The following is a 14,697-nucleotide window of genomic DNA, read 5'->3' as shown; positions in this document are numbered from 1 at the left end:
GTGTTTGCTCCTAATTTTAATTTATCCTATCATATATTAATGAGTTATTAAAGCTTCAGAATTTGTTTTCTTGAAAAAAATTAATCTTAACCGACATCAAAAATCGTTTACAATTAAATTAAATTAATTTGATGAAAAAAATTTTGATGTAGGTCAAAATAAAAATTTAACATCGATATCAACGAATTTGAAATTAATATTGATTTAAATGTGAACAATTTCCTAATTCTAGTTGAATATAAAGCATCCTCTTTCTCGAAAAATATCGTGATAAATAATATTTTTTAAATATTGAAATTAGGATAAAGAAGTAGGCTGTTTTGGTGGCCTGAAAGTGACTATATTCTAACTTAGAAATGTCAAAGTTAAAGCGATATTGTCATAAGTTTTCGAATATTTCCTTTGATATTTTTAACGATACTAATGAATGGTTTTGAAGCAAAAAGAAGAGTTTTTCGATATTTATAGTTCCCGATGAGACATTTGTGGCGTAATATATAGAAAGTAAAATTTCGAGAAACCTTCTGAAGCTTTTTACCGAGATGAACTGGCAACATCGCTTTCAGTCGTTTACAGTCAATTTTCAGGATACACTGTTTTCTTTTCAGTCATTTCAGTTCACTATTTACTCTAAGACCATGAAGGGTCAACATATAATATATTTGTTATTGTTTTCATAATCATGTGCTAACAAAAAATGTGATAGTGAAGAATTATTTGCGATGGGCACAAGAATATTTTTGATATCTTTGTTTCTATATCTATTTCCATCAGTTCTGAAAGCGGAGCAAGGTATATTTATAATTATATTTTATTTTCGATGGCATTATTCATATTTAGAACCTCTTTATTCAATTGCGTTTTATTTTGAAACTGAAATAACCTGAGGTAAATTTGCACGTTTATTTTTCGTGTTTTTTTAAACTTTTAGCATCATTTTATGGAAACAGTTATATATCAATACCATTTGAGGAGAGTAAAACAACAACGGATATTTATTTTAAATTTAGGACTAGATTGGCTGACGCTTTAATTTTGTTAGTTGCTGGTATAAGTGACTATTGTAAAGTAGATTTGGAAAATGGGAAAATACGGGTTGTAGTTAATTTAGGTTCTGGAGAAGCCGAACTAATTTCACATAGTTCCACCAAATTAAATGATTTTAAATGGCATGACGTTACGATTACTCGTAAAGATGGAAATTTATCAATGGTCATAGATAAGGCGAGAAAAATACAGTAAGTTTCACAAAATTTATTTATTAATCATTATATTTTTGTTAATATAGAATAATTGCATAATTAATAACAAATATTTTGAAGGAAATCAATTTTTTAAATAAATTCGACTGAGGTTGCTTGTATCGTTAATCTTTTAAATTACCTTGGCGTGAATTATGACTTCTTTTGACCCCTCCAAATGTGAGAAGAGATCCAGATGTTTGAAAGACATCATTAGTATTATATTTAACATTCCCCGATTGGTTTTCACGTTTATTAACATCTACATATATTCACGTGAATATAAACTAAGTTAAATATCAATGAAATATTGTTTTGTGAAATTTGAAACATATGTCTTTATTTAGTTTCGCTTTATTTTGACTAGACTAGTTGGATTTATAGCCGTCAAAACATCCCCAAGCTATTAACACTATCACCCTCGCGTTTAACAGTTAGTACTACGTCGGCATCTGTATGTTTGTATCCCTAATACGTCACTTTGGAGAATAATAACGTCTGTGACTTTATTTTTACGTAATTTACCAGATAATTTAAGTTGAATTTCCCTTTCGTTGTCGATGTATATCGAAATCTCATTCGATATTCTGGATTATTTTCTATATCTCGGCTTGCTTATTTATATTGCCAATTTCTTGGCGAAAAATATATAAATTTGTCAGCCGAAAAAAACCGCCTTCATAAATCTAGATTTAAAAGCCACTATACTCAATTTTATAGACTATTTATTTAGTGATTTATTTAGCTCCATTTTGGAGGATATCCCAAAAAATCTGTTCCCATCTTCTACTGTAGCTTTATTATTAATAGGATTTTCCAGCAAAAAATTCAATTTATTTTTATATATAAACATTTATATTCGTTATTTAATTATACATTCTTATTTTGAATAGTAACATACATTTAAAACAATAATTAGTGTATATAAAGTATAGTTAAGATAAAAGTAATTAGTTTTTATCTCTAAAAATATGAAATATACGTTCTGAATATAATTCTCACTGTTTAACGGCAGTTTTGTATACCTTTATAAGGTATACATATATAAGTTTGAGTTTTATATGATGAAAAATTGTGTGTTTTTTTTTATTTTGTCTATTCTTCTGATAAAATATTTCAACCAGACAATTTGGCTTCAACCGTGACAGCTGATATCCGGAAAAGGCAATGTCTGGTGACGGGAGCAAATGGTAGGCATATCCTTTCAAGTGTTTGTTGAGTTTCAAGCGTTATCTTGGTGTAAAATCACTTTGTCGCTTTTCTTGTCTAACGACCGTTTTTTCCCTGTCACTATATTTTGTTTACTGTTTCGGTTACTCTAAATCATCACTTGTGAAATGTTGAAACTAATACTGTCATGTTTCAGTAGTACTTTCCTTTCACAAATAGTTCTCTAGGGTCCCACGTCTGATGCTAGTTAAGTGCATTTTAAAATACTTGAAATTATACTTGTGTTACAATAAGCAACAATTATTTTGGATAACAACATAACTGATAATTTAAATTTGGCCTAGTAACACATCAAAATAATTATTGTTTTTTTTTTATTTAAAATAATATTTTAAAGTGTAAACATAAAACGTTCTGTAAATATGTTTAGTTGTTCTTTGGACAATATATGTTGTAAATCTACAGAGTCTAGAGATCTAGAAAAATATTTTCAATGACAAGACATTTTCCTTTATCCAACATGAAATACTTGAATGATATCATTAATTTTTTTCTGATTATTATTAGTTCAAAAAAAATCACCAAGGTTAAAATACATTCCATAAAAGCCGATCGCTATAACGGCGTCATACCTGATACTCATTATTTTCAAAAGCAACCTTGATCGGTCGTTGAAAAATTATTTTTTATTATTATTTTCAAAAGTTATGCAGAACTCTTCAGCTTGAATCATTTACCTTCATCAAGGACGTGACAATTTTGTTATATAACGGATTTATGAGAATTTCTAACGTTTTAGTATAAAAATTCCTGGAAAACGATACGAATTAGATATCCATTATGGGCTTTTCGTTGGAGATCACAGAAACAAGAACAATTCCGATTTATTTTTTGGACATATCAAAACTTTTCGTGGATGCTTATCCGGGGTAAGTTAATTATTCATGTATTTAGTTAATTTTTAATTGTATGTCACTGATTCATCAAACAACGGCCTCGTAGTAGTATAGTTGCTATAGAGTTTTTTTTTATCAAGGGCGGTATTGGCGATAAAAAGTGAAGTATCATAATTAAATAAAGTATGTCAATTTTATTTATTCATTATCAAAGATATCTATTAAATAATTAGTACTAAAATGCTTAAAAGTATAACTTTTATGTTGAATAATAAATAGTAATAATTTTTTGACAGCTCTGTCAAAATTCGAGTGTCTAATTCGAGAGCTAATCCATTAATGAGTCTGGTCAATAAGTAATAAACCAGTAGTGTTTGACGAATGTATAGTAAACGAGCTAAATAACAGATGTTATTAATACGTTTAAGAATGATTAATGAAATATTGTACATATGATATAAATATCTGTTATTAAATTTGTCTAGTTAAAAAAATAGTAGATTAAATTCTATTTTATATAAAAGCTGACGTTTTAATAATTATACTATCATGTTATCTCAAATACGGATAATTTTAGCTAAGATATAACGAGGTTGCTGTATTAGAGACAGCACGGTTACGCCAATCGAGAGCTATCGTCGAAGCCATAACGTGGAATTGTGCTGCTGAATTCGAAGCCTCCCTTGATCAAGCGTTTAGCTTCGTTGAAGACGATGCTTTCCTCGTTATACCTCAGAAAACGCGTTTCAAAGATCTCACTATCAAAATGGAAATTAAAACAATGGTAAACACGTAACTTTGTTTATACATCGAACGCTTCATGGGTTATATTTACAGGTTGATGATGGGCTCATTTTTTATAATTTTGGTACTGCCAAACATGATTTTTTACTATTGGAAGTGAAAAATTATAGTTTATCAGCTACAGTGAAAGTTGGTGAAAAACCTCTTACGTTGATGTTCAGTCAAAGGCCTCTAGCTGACGGTAACTGGAACCAAGTAAGCAAAATTGACATTTCTATTGAGTTTGTCTTAATAACCTATATTGTTTAGATTACTTTTCGTTTGACTTCGACCACAATTGAATTATACGTGAACGAACATCATGAATATGAAAGAAACATTTATGCCTCTTTATTACAATTGGCTGACGTTTCTTACGTGGGTGGTTTGGAAACTGGTAGGAAATTCAGAGCCACTCAGAAAGGCTGTGGCAAGGCATGTGACGTCGGTTTCAAAGGTTGTATTCGAAATCTAGTTGTTACTGAACAACGCCGTGGCTTGCCAGACGCTCAAGTAATTTAGCTCTGATATTATATTCGTACATTTTTTTATTTAATATGATTTTTAGTCTTCTGATGGTCTTCTTCCTGGTTGTGTGTGGAATTATCCCTGTTTGCGTCATCCCTGCGCAGATGGAGCCACTTGCCTGCAAAGAGGATTAGATTCGTTTCAATGTCGATGTGAAAACGGCATTGATCTGACTTGCGTTCAAAGAAATTACTCCGAAGGGTACTCAGTATTTTCCAGAGCTGGTAGTTTAGCAACCGAATTAGAATTACTCAGCGTTGAACCTTTAGAAGTGCGTATACATTACATTTAGTCCGTAGTATTGATAATAAATGATTATTTGACAGGTATTAGAAGGAGGTAGCGAGATAATAACCACAGCGAATCTTCATTTAGTATTGGACTATCGAAAATACGGAATCAAGGATTCAGGGGTTACGTTCGAAGTCCAACAGGGTCCGGAACACGGCGCTGTTACCGTGGACGGGTGGCCCCAGAAGCAAACCTTCTCCTTGTTAGAGGTAGCGAGAGACAAGATCCATTACGTCCACGATGGGTCTGAGGAAAGAAGAGACAGCATCTTTCTTTCTATCGGATTCTCAGCAGCGGATACTTTTACACTGCCTGTATATTTACAAGGAAATTTTAGGTAATGTAGTAGCGGTTGTCGTAAGATTTGGTGAATTGTTATTAGTTAAACATATCGATTATAGATTTACTTTGGTGGTTAATATAGTGGCTAAAAATGACGCCCCTATTTTTGATACGTCAGAAACCAGGGTTTTAAGGGTGGTACAGGTAAATTGAATTGAAGTGCATGACTAATTTTGGAATGAACGTATAAAAACAATCGGTATGAATTAATTTTAAAGGTTTTCATTGTCTAATGCTGACTGTGTACATTATCATTATTATTCAAAACACTGATCGACTATGGAGACTATCGACAGCGTCGGTTATGGATTGATGATGATGATGGTGATGACCATTATAAGTTGTAGATTCTTTAAAATTAATTCACAGTTTTAACATATAGTTTTTTTTCTTATAATTTAGAGATTTGTTCTTGTCATTAATAATATATTTTTTTTCTCAGGAATTTGTCATTAATACGATTGTGAATTAATTTTGAAGGAAGTTATGAGGAAGTTTTTTAGTAATCTTCATTTTATATCGTACTCATCTTCGTGTTTTGACAGATTCTATACACACGGTGCAGTGTTGTGTTGCAAAATGACTTATTCCTTTAAAATTAACTCACAAACCCAGTATAAACTTATATTTTTCTGTTTGTTTCTGTTATTTGTATTATGGCGTTTGATTTAAACTTATTAATAATGCACGTTTAGTTTTCTTCATTGGTTCTTGGTTTCTTGCGTTGATAGTAATATATGAGTTAAAACTTTTTACATTTAAATTTATCGTTTTTTAGTGTAGGAAGTAGGGATGTCGACCGCGGAGAAATATATCGATATTTCTACGTATCGATATTTGAAAAAGCATTTATTTCCATATATCGATCCTAAAACAAAAGTTCGATACTCTATAACTATCGATACTTCTTTAAAAGATTATCGAAAAATATCGATATTTTTAGAATCCCTAGTAGGAAATTTCATTTCAACTAATATATCAGGAATTAAATGATTAATATTCATTTTAGGGTGCCAAAAAGGTAATAACTTCCGATCTATTCAAGACTGAAGATCCTGATAATGCCCCTTCCGAGCTAGTATATCGAATAATTAAATGTGAAGTAGGATATTTCGAACACCTTCGAAAACTTGGAGCCAAAATCGATTCGTTCACCCAAGAAGACGTGAACAAGAAGAAAATCATTTTCGTCCACACCAGTTCGGATTCGTCAGATTCCTACGTGTCTTTGGAAGTGTCTGATGGTGTTGAGGTCAGCCCCACGTACAAAGTTCGAATATCGGTTACCCCGCAAGTGTGGAGATTAGATCGCAATACGGGTCTACAGTTGCTTCATCAAACATCGCAAATTATTACGTCATATAATTTGAGTTACACGTCGAATGTACCTAACTCTGAATATAAAGTTTTGTTCAAGATCGTGAAGAAACCGACTTTTGGTAATGTGGAGGTTGAACGCAGCGTCAATATGTGGGAACCGACTGATGTGTTCTCGAGTATCGATCTTAAACAGCATCGAGTGAGATATAAACATTCAACCGGAGAACCTCAGTTTGATGAGTTCCAATTTCGCACGGCATTGAACAAGAGTCAACTTTATACGTTTCGTCTAACATTCGTTGAATGTAAATTGCTTCAAGTCTCGTCTAAAGTACTTGAACTGAACAGCGTATGGGAGGCACCGATAACAACGAAATCTTTGCTGTTTGAAACTATACCAACCAAATCATCAGCCTCCATTATCTACCAAGTGATAAAATATCCACAGTATGGATACTTGTTTTCTGCCGTATCGAAATATCGAATAAAATGTTTCGATAACTTCACCCAGGAAGATGTTATTTCTGAAAACATTCGATACAGGTTATACCAGAAAGCATTTTCAGATGTCACCGATCAAATAGTACTATCGGGAAAATCACCAGGTTGTGGGAACATTACCGCTAATGTAACCATCAAGTACTACCCATCCAATGAAGATAAATTCAAAGTTCAAGTCAATATCAAACAACTAGACGTGGAAGAAGGACTGTCAGCTGTCATAGATCGTGCTCATTTATACATACACGCCAATTTTGTCTCTGATTTAATTTTTAATATTACCACACCACCACAAAATGGAATCCTACAGATGATTCGAGAAGATATGAGCAGGAATCACACGAGGTCCTTTACGGTTCAAGAACTAAATCAGAATAACATATTTTATTTACACGATGGGTCAGAAACAACTGAAGATAGTTTTAAGTTTATGGCACTGTCAAGTACTGACGAAACTTTTCAATATGTCGGACAGTTTTTCATCAATGTTCACCTCAAAAATGATCACAGTCCGATTAGAGTCATTGATAAAGTCTTCCAAGTTGTTGTGGGTGGTGAGAAACTACTCACTGATAAAGATCTAAAATATATCGATTTGGACATAGGTACACCAACATCAGGCATCATTTATACATGCAGGGAAATACCGAATGGGCAATTTTTTCACTTGAAAGATTTGAGTAAGAACATCACCGAATTCACTCAAGAGGACTTGGACCGTAAACAAGTGATGTTCAGGCATAAAGGTCCGGAATATGGCAAGGTACGATTATGGGTCACCGATGGGCAGTTCCACGTGAACGGTATCTTAGAAATACAAGCATCAGGACCCTTTATCCATATTGTGGTCAACAAGAAAGTTATAGTAGAAAATGGTAAATCTGTAGTTTTAACTCAGGAGAATTTGTATTATGACACCAACTTATACACGACAGATTCCAAAGTATATTACGAGGTAGTTGGTGGTCTAACTTTCGGTAAAATCGTTGACAGTAAAAGTAAATCATTAAAACACTTTACCCAAGAAGATTTAAGTTTAGGCAACGTTAAATATCTGAACGATGTTACATCAGGGAATGCTGACGAAATCGGATTGAGGATACGTTGTAAAGATGCCGTCAATGTAGCCCAAATCGGGGTCCTTATATTACCATCATCATATTGGGATCCGTTGCAACTAAAACGTTTAAAAAAACTTACTGTAGAGGAATCAACAAGTGCCTTGATCACGAAGGATAATTTAGAGGTTAGTTCATACCATTAATAGTTTTTTTTTTGTCAAAAACGGTGTATTAATAGGAGTGTGAATTAATTTTAAAGCATTTACTGTGTCCACATTGTTATTTAGTGCACACTACCAGCCATTATTTTATCAATTTTTATGACTCATAGGGAGAAAACAACATGTATCTTAAATTTTTTCAAGATTCTGAAGATCTCTTTTAATTCTTAACTCAAATTCATTAAATGTACTTGATAACCAAGTAGATTCTAACAGCATTTTTCTAAGAATTGAACATATACAGGAATTCCTACAAGATTAATTCACAATCCCAAGGAATAAGATTATAACTGTGTTAATGGTTATACAATATTTTTAGGTGACTCAGTTAAATGTTCCTGCATCACTAATAACATTTCATATACGAGACAGGCCTCAATACGGTTACTTAACAATTCTATCGGAATCAAAAAATGGCAGCGAGATTATCAACGTAGCCTCATTCTCCCAAGATGTAGTGAACGAGAACAGGGTTCTCTACATTCAAGCTGGAGTGAATCAGTCTCGAGACACCATAACCTTCAACGTGACTAATGGTTTGGTATGGTTTACCAATATTCATCTGGATATATTAATAATCCCAGAGAAATGGTATTTGGGAAGCAACGAGATCATTGTCAGTGAGGGAGGTTCCATCCAACTCACTCCAGTCCATTTATATGTCGATACGGAGTACTACAGGCCAAAACAAGTAACCTTTAAAATAGTTGAAAACTTCAAGCATGGTTGTATTCAGATTTATAAACAATGTTCCAAATCCAGATCGTTTACCAGCATGGACTTATCATCAGGTATAGTGGAATATGTTCATGATGGGTCAGAGAATCACAAAGATTCTGGAACGTTTATGGCATATATTGATGACAAAAAGAGTGAAATAGTGAGAACCTTAGTGAAAGTTATACCTGTCAATGACCACATTCCGAAATTAGTAAATAACACTGGGTTAGAGATGTGGGAAGGAGGTGAAGCGGTTATCACTAATAGTATGTTAGGTATGGAGGTCTTATAATATCTGTAGGATAATGTGAAGAAGATTTATGATTTTAGCGACTATCGATGATGATCGACCAAAGGAAACTTTGAAATATCACGTGCAAAGTTGCTGGTGGGGCAATGTTTCTTTAATAACTGATACCAAAACAGCTTTAAGATATTTCACTCAAGAATTTATCGATAATGGTTTGGTAATATTTAGACATCATAGTACGTAATTTTTCTAAAAACTAAACAATATGAATATTAATCTTGTTTGTTTGTTGTTTTAGATGGTTCCAGAGCTAGGTTTTTATTTAACGTCAGCGATGGGCTACACACCACAAAAGACTACCTCTTCGAAATAAAATCGAAAAAAGTACAAATAAAATTATATTCTAATAAGCTCTTACACGTATTTCCACTCCAAAAGAAGGTGATTACGAAAGATAATTTATTCACGAAAAATTCAGACGGCAGACGGATTTTGTATGAAGTAACTAAAGCGCCCTCTTTGGGTAGACTCATGAAAAAATCTAACAGGGAATATAATAGTATAGCATCCAATTTCACACAGGACGATATCAACAATGGCAGTATTTATTATGAGCATTTACATCCGTTTTTAAATCTGTATGCCAATGATTCATTTACATTTACTGTAAGCTCGTATTTGACACCATCATTGGAAAATGAAGTAAGTATAAAATGAAATACAATCATTATTTTTTCTTCAATCCACCAAAAACCCCATCTCTTCCTACACTCTCTATGCAGGCCAACAAAACATCCCTATCTTGAAATCTTTTATTTTACTATATCCAGTAATAGATAATAACATCTTCTCCATTTACATATTCCTTACTCTATCTATTGGAAAATACTTGTACAGTCTATCCAATGAAACAGCCAATGCACGTCATTAAAATTTATGACTTACAACAGATGTTATGTTACTTCCCAATTTTTGTTGTTTTATAATATTTAATCTTTATTAGTGTTTTAAATAATTTTGTATATATTTGACAACAAGGCTGACCAATACTAATAAAATTTTATAGATTGATTTGGTTACATATTCCGACGCATTAGACAGCATAGTGTCTCTTTTTAACTAGGGTAAAATGAGAACGTCATATATGACGTGCATTGACTGTTTTATTGGAAGGATTATAGTGATTTTTTACACCTTGTTTTATGACCCCGATTTGTAAACTTGTGTTTTTTTAGGTGTTCAGAATCGATATCTCCGTGTCTTCCGGTGGTCTGGATTCCTATGTCCAAGTACCAAAAATAGTAGTGGACGAGGGAGGTACCATAAACGTTCCTCTTAACCTCTCCGAGGTGGTGTCCTTTCTGGAAATGCATGCAGGATTACGAGCTCCTGTCATTCATGTATCAGTGGAAAACCCACGACATGGACGTTTATTTCTTCAGAATAACAAGGAGGGAGGTCTGATGACGTTCACCCAACAGCAGTTGGAATCAGGGCAGGTGTTTTACGAGCATGATAACTCAGATACTCTTTACGATACATTGAAATTCTTTATATCATTATATCTGGCTCCTGATTATATCATGCTCTGTAACATAACGACAAATATCACCGTAAATCCGGTGAATGATCAACCGTTCAAACTGGTGACGCCAGCGCCAAGTTTTTCGGTGGTTCAAGGTGAAAATCACACAATTACCCGCCAGGAACTGTGTACCGAAGATGCAGACACCCTCCCGAAGAACATCAAGTACGACTTGGTGAACGGGCCTTCTAGCGGTCGACTTCTACTACTTCCTAACTTAGAACCAGTCAATCACTTTACACAAGCCGACGTAGATCAACTTAGACTCGTTTATATACACGAAAGTGCAGTTTTAAAAGACTCGTTTCATCTACGAATATGGGACGAACGATTTAAACCCGAATTTACATTTTTCAATATAGTTGTTATACCTATAAACATAACGATTAAGTCGGGTCTTCCTGTTCAAGTTCGACAAGGTACTAACGTAGGATTTCTTAATAATCAGAATATATTCGTTGAAACGAACGCCGATGAGAATAAAATCGTTTATATCGTAACAAAAGGTCCGAAACACGGTGTTATATTTAAAGAAAACAATCAGACCACTAAATTTACACAAGAAGATTTATATAGAAATCATGTTATGTACTTGCAATTTGACACGACTGCTTCCAACGATAGTTTTCGATTAACCGGACAAATTACGATAGGTAATTTAACGTTTAAACAAGAAACTGAATTATATATCGAGGTGATACCTTTCATGCATATCCATGATTGTATTGTAAGAGCAGGAAAAATGACGAAATTAACTCAAAGTTTTATAGATGCCACTCCTTTAGCGAAATTGACTGGTACTAATCCAAGATATATATTGCATTACATTCCAACTTTTTGTCAAATAAGGAAAGTGATTCGTAGTTCGGGTGAGAAACGTTATGTACTTGATACGGTAGTAACTAAGTTCACTCACGAAGAGATTCAAAGTGGACTTATATATTTAGATGTAAAAGATATCGATGTTCCGTCAAAAGGACTGAAGGACAAAATTGTGTTCACTCTAATGGCTAATATATTTCAACCGGCTGTTGGAGAATTAAAATTAATTGTTAGTCCTGATAAAAACGATGTTTTAACTTTACTGCCTGGGCCCAGTGACCCTGAAGGTCACGAGGGTGACGTTTTATTAACTACCCCAAATATTACAAGAGACTATATCCTTATAGGTATGTACGTGATAGGTACGCATTCTTTTTCTACTACTTATTGGTGTTGTGTGTTTCGCATTATTATACATTGCATTAAAATTCCCTCGTCTAAAGTCCATGCTTATCCGTATATTAAAAATGATAATGTGCATTTTATAATAATATCTTTTTCTTAAATAACACATGCTTAATAACATTTTATTATGGAGTGATTTTTCATTAAGATACTCGAACACTGGTGTAATAAAATTAATTGTTGTTAACTGTTAGGTAATACTCATTTAACGGTGAAAGAACATCCATTTTTTGAGGACTCTAGCTTGGTCTCGCAAACCATGGAGCAAACTAAAAATACAATTTCATTAATAGTAATGATGTACGATGTACTCAAATTTAGTGGAATAACGTATGTTAAATTCATATAAACCAATATGGGCCAAGAAGGCTTTTTCCATCGTCTTTCCAAATTAGCCGTTTATCTAATTAACTCTTGATTATGAGATTATGATTTTTTTAACATCAATTTCACTTCCAACTGCATTTTTCAATCCTCCAGCTTCAAAGTTAATCAATTAATAAGTCAAATATTTAATAATTTTTATAAGGTTATTCTGCTTACATTAGTTCATTAGAACAGTGTTTTTTGTAATACATAAATATAGTTTCATTATTTATTGAATCAATTGACTCGAATTTATTTCCTAAACGATTTTTAGAATACAGTTTACTATATTTTGTCAAAGTTGGAGTGTTCCTACTGGAAAACATAATTAACAATACATTGACACATTTTACACAACGACAGTGCCAATATGACTGATTTGGTTCATTATTATTTTAATTTTTAATAAATTAGTTCTGGATAACTCTATTTTCGCTGATTAAATTATAACATTAACGTAGTTTTTCTCTTTTTTATAGTAACAATCGTCCTAGCTATAGTAATAACAACAATTGTGGTTATATTGATAATAAAATGTAAGGCGGTGGATCGTGAGACATCAAGAAAAGAAGATGTTCCTCTAGGACCTCTTCCTAGACCTCCAGACCGTATAATGGGCTCGCCGGTGAAGTCAATAGGATTAACACCTCCTCCTGTAGCACCGCCTCAGTGTAAAATAACGCCTCTGGGTATAACGGAGTTTGAAGCTCCCTCACCTCATGCTGGATATCCCTATGGAGTGGGAGACGAAATTCCAGATGACTGGAGTAGTGTTGATAATGCATCGGATCAAGCATCGAAAAGCATTATGCTTAGAAGAAACCAGTACTGGGTCTGAATTGTTCAAGATAGGCGACCAAACGATGTAGCATGACAGAAAAAGTTTTATGTATATATATATATATATATATATATATATATATGTATATATGTATATATACATATATGTATATATATATATATACATAAATATATTTGCTGAGAACACATTCCATTTTATATTGTTCAACAAATTCTTGTCACGACTGGAAATTATTTTGAAGTTGTAAGGATTTCCTGCTACATTATTTGGTTTTTAAAGCAACTTAGTTCAGAATGGTTGTAAATTAATTAGATTTTTAGTAGACCCAATTGTTTTAAATGAATAATAAAGTGCCAAAAAAACGCGAAAGTGCCAAATTGCATGATTAGACCAAAGAAATGAAAATAAATCATAATTAAATAGCGTTTTTTTTCACCTTCTAGGTGCATATCATTACTTAAAAGAGATATTTAACTAGGGTCTACTAAAAGTATGTACGTTAAAATTATTTATTACATAATAGACACGTAGATTTTGTTAAGTTTTTTTATAAACGAGTGTTAAGTAAGGTTTATATATGTTTTATTGACTGAATTGGACACATTCAAAGCGAGATTTTTTTAATATTCAACAAAATATATAAATAAATAAACCGTTATAAAAATAATATTCTTGGTTGTGTTATCAATTACATAAAGAAAAAAGGGTTTGTTTAATTTTTAATTTAGTTTATTTATATCACAGCTGTTTTTCGTAGCTCTATAATATTATACACAAACTATTTAAAAAAAATAGAATATAGGGTTTGTATTGTTTAAAACTTTCGTGTTACATAGAGTTGTTTTTTTTCTTCATTTTATTGACTGAATTAGAATATCAGAAGTGAGCTAAAGTAAAAATTCCTGGGATTATTACCTGACCTTTAAGAATTTAAGACAATTTGTAAACTTCCTATTACTTTTTAAACGACTTTTAGACTAATTTTTTTATACTTTTTATGAAATAGCTGAAGTTTATATTAAGCTACAATATGTCAACTATTATTTTTTTACAGAATAATTACTAATGCCCTAAAATAAATTAGAATCCACCTATACTAATAAATAACGAAGATTAAAAGAAGTCACATTAAAAATTGAAATGATTGTAGATTAATATAAAACTCGACGAGTTTGAGATAATAGAAGTGACGCAGAGTGTTGGTTATTGTAAAACTGTTTTATTGAAATATAAATCAATGATTGAATTATTATCGATATGTATATTTTTTTTCTCTCTCGAAATGCCTCAAGATTAAGTCCGCAATGTGAACAAAGGTATTGTTTTTAACTAACCAAAACTTTGATGATTCTTTTCGATTCTGGAAATAGTAGTGGCCAAAAAAGCAAATACA

The 14,697-nt window shown here is 32.4% G+C and overlaps 1 protein-coding gene across 2 annotated transcripts; it reads left to right on the top strand.

Annotated features, from left to right (window-relative positions):
- Window positions 1–581: 581 nt before the first annotated feature.
- On the top strand, window positions 582–14,560 carry kon (chondroitin sulfate proteoglycan 4-like protein). Of its 2 annotated transcripts, none has more exons than XM_076405793.1 (15): window positions 582–792; window positions 932–1,238; window positions 3,211–3,340; window positions 3,885–4,091; window positions 4,145–4,306; window positions 4,361–4,603; window positions 4,659–4,889; window positions 4,945–5,246; window positions 5,311–5,395; window positions 6,261–8,318; window positions 8,674–9,349; window positions 9,405–9,560; window positions 9,623–10,026; window positions 10,560–12,078; window positions 12,982–14,560. In XM_076405793.1, exons 1-15 carry the CDS (start codon window positions 723–725, stop codon window positions 13,338–13,340), a joined length of 6,909 nt encoding a protein of 2,302 aa, XP_076261908.1. In that variant the 5' UTR covers window positions 582–722; the 3' UTR covers window positions 13,341–14,560. The 2 variants fall into 2 exon arrangements, with proteins under 2 accessions (XP_076261908.1, XP_076261907.1); XM_076405792.1 differs by having other exon boundaries at window positions 10,560–12,093.
- The last annotated feature ends 137 nt before the right edge of the window (window positions 14,561–14,697 follow it).

Source organism: Rhynchophorus ferrugineus, unplaced genomic scaffold, assembly GCF_030347505.1.
Source record: "Rhynchophorus ferrugineus isolate W39M unplaced genomic scaffold, kcgeb_rfMv2 rfM5, whole genome shotgun sequence".
Lineage (NCBI taxonomy): Eukaryota > Metazoa > Arthropoda > Insecta > Coleoptera > Curculionidae > Rhynchophorus > Rhynchophorus ferrugineus.
Note: the sequence above shows the minus strand (reverse complement) of the source record. Positions and strands in the feature narration are given on the sequence as shown.

What these genes read in the sequence shown, in the direction of transcription:
- kon (XM_076405792.1), top strand. Translation starts at nt 723, where the DNA reads ATGGGCACAAGAATATTTTTGATATCTTTGTTTCTATATCTATTTCCA. An exon ending in TATTTACAAGGAAATTTTAG is followed by an intron (nt 5,247 to 5,310) that starts GTAATGTAGTAG and finishes TATCGATTATAG; the next exon opens with ATTTACTTTGGTGGTTAATA. An exon ending in TCACGAAGGATAATTTAGAG is followed by an intron (nt 8,319 to 8,673) that starts GTTAGTTCATAC and finishes CAATATTTTTAG; the next exon opens with GTGACTCAGTTAAATGTTCC.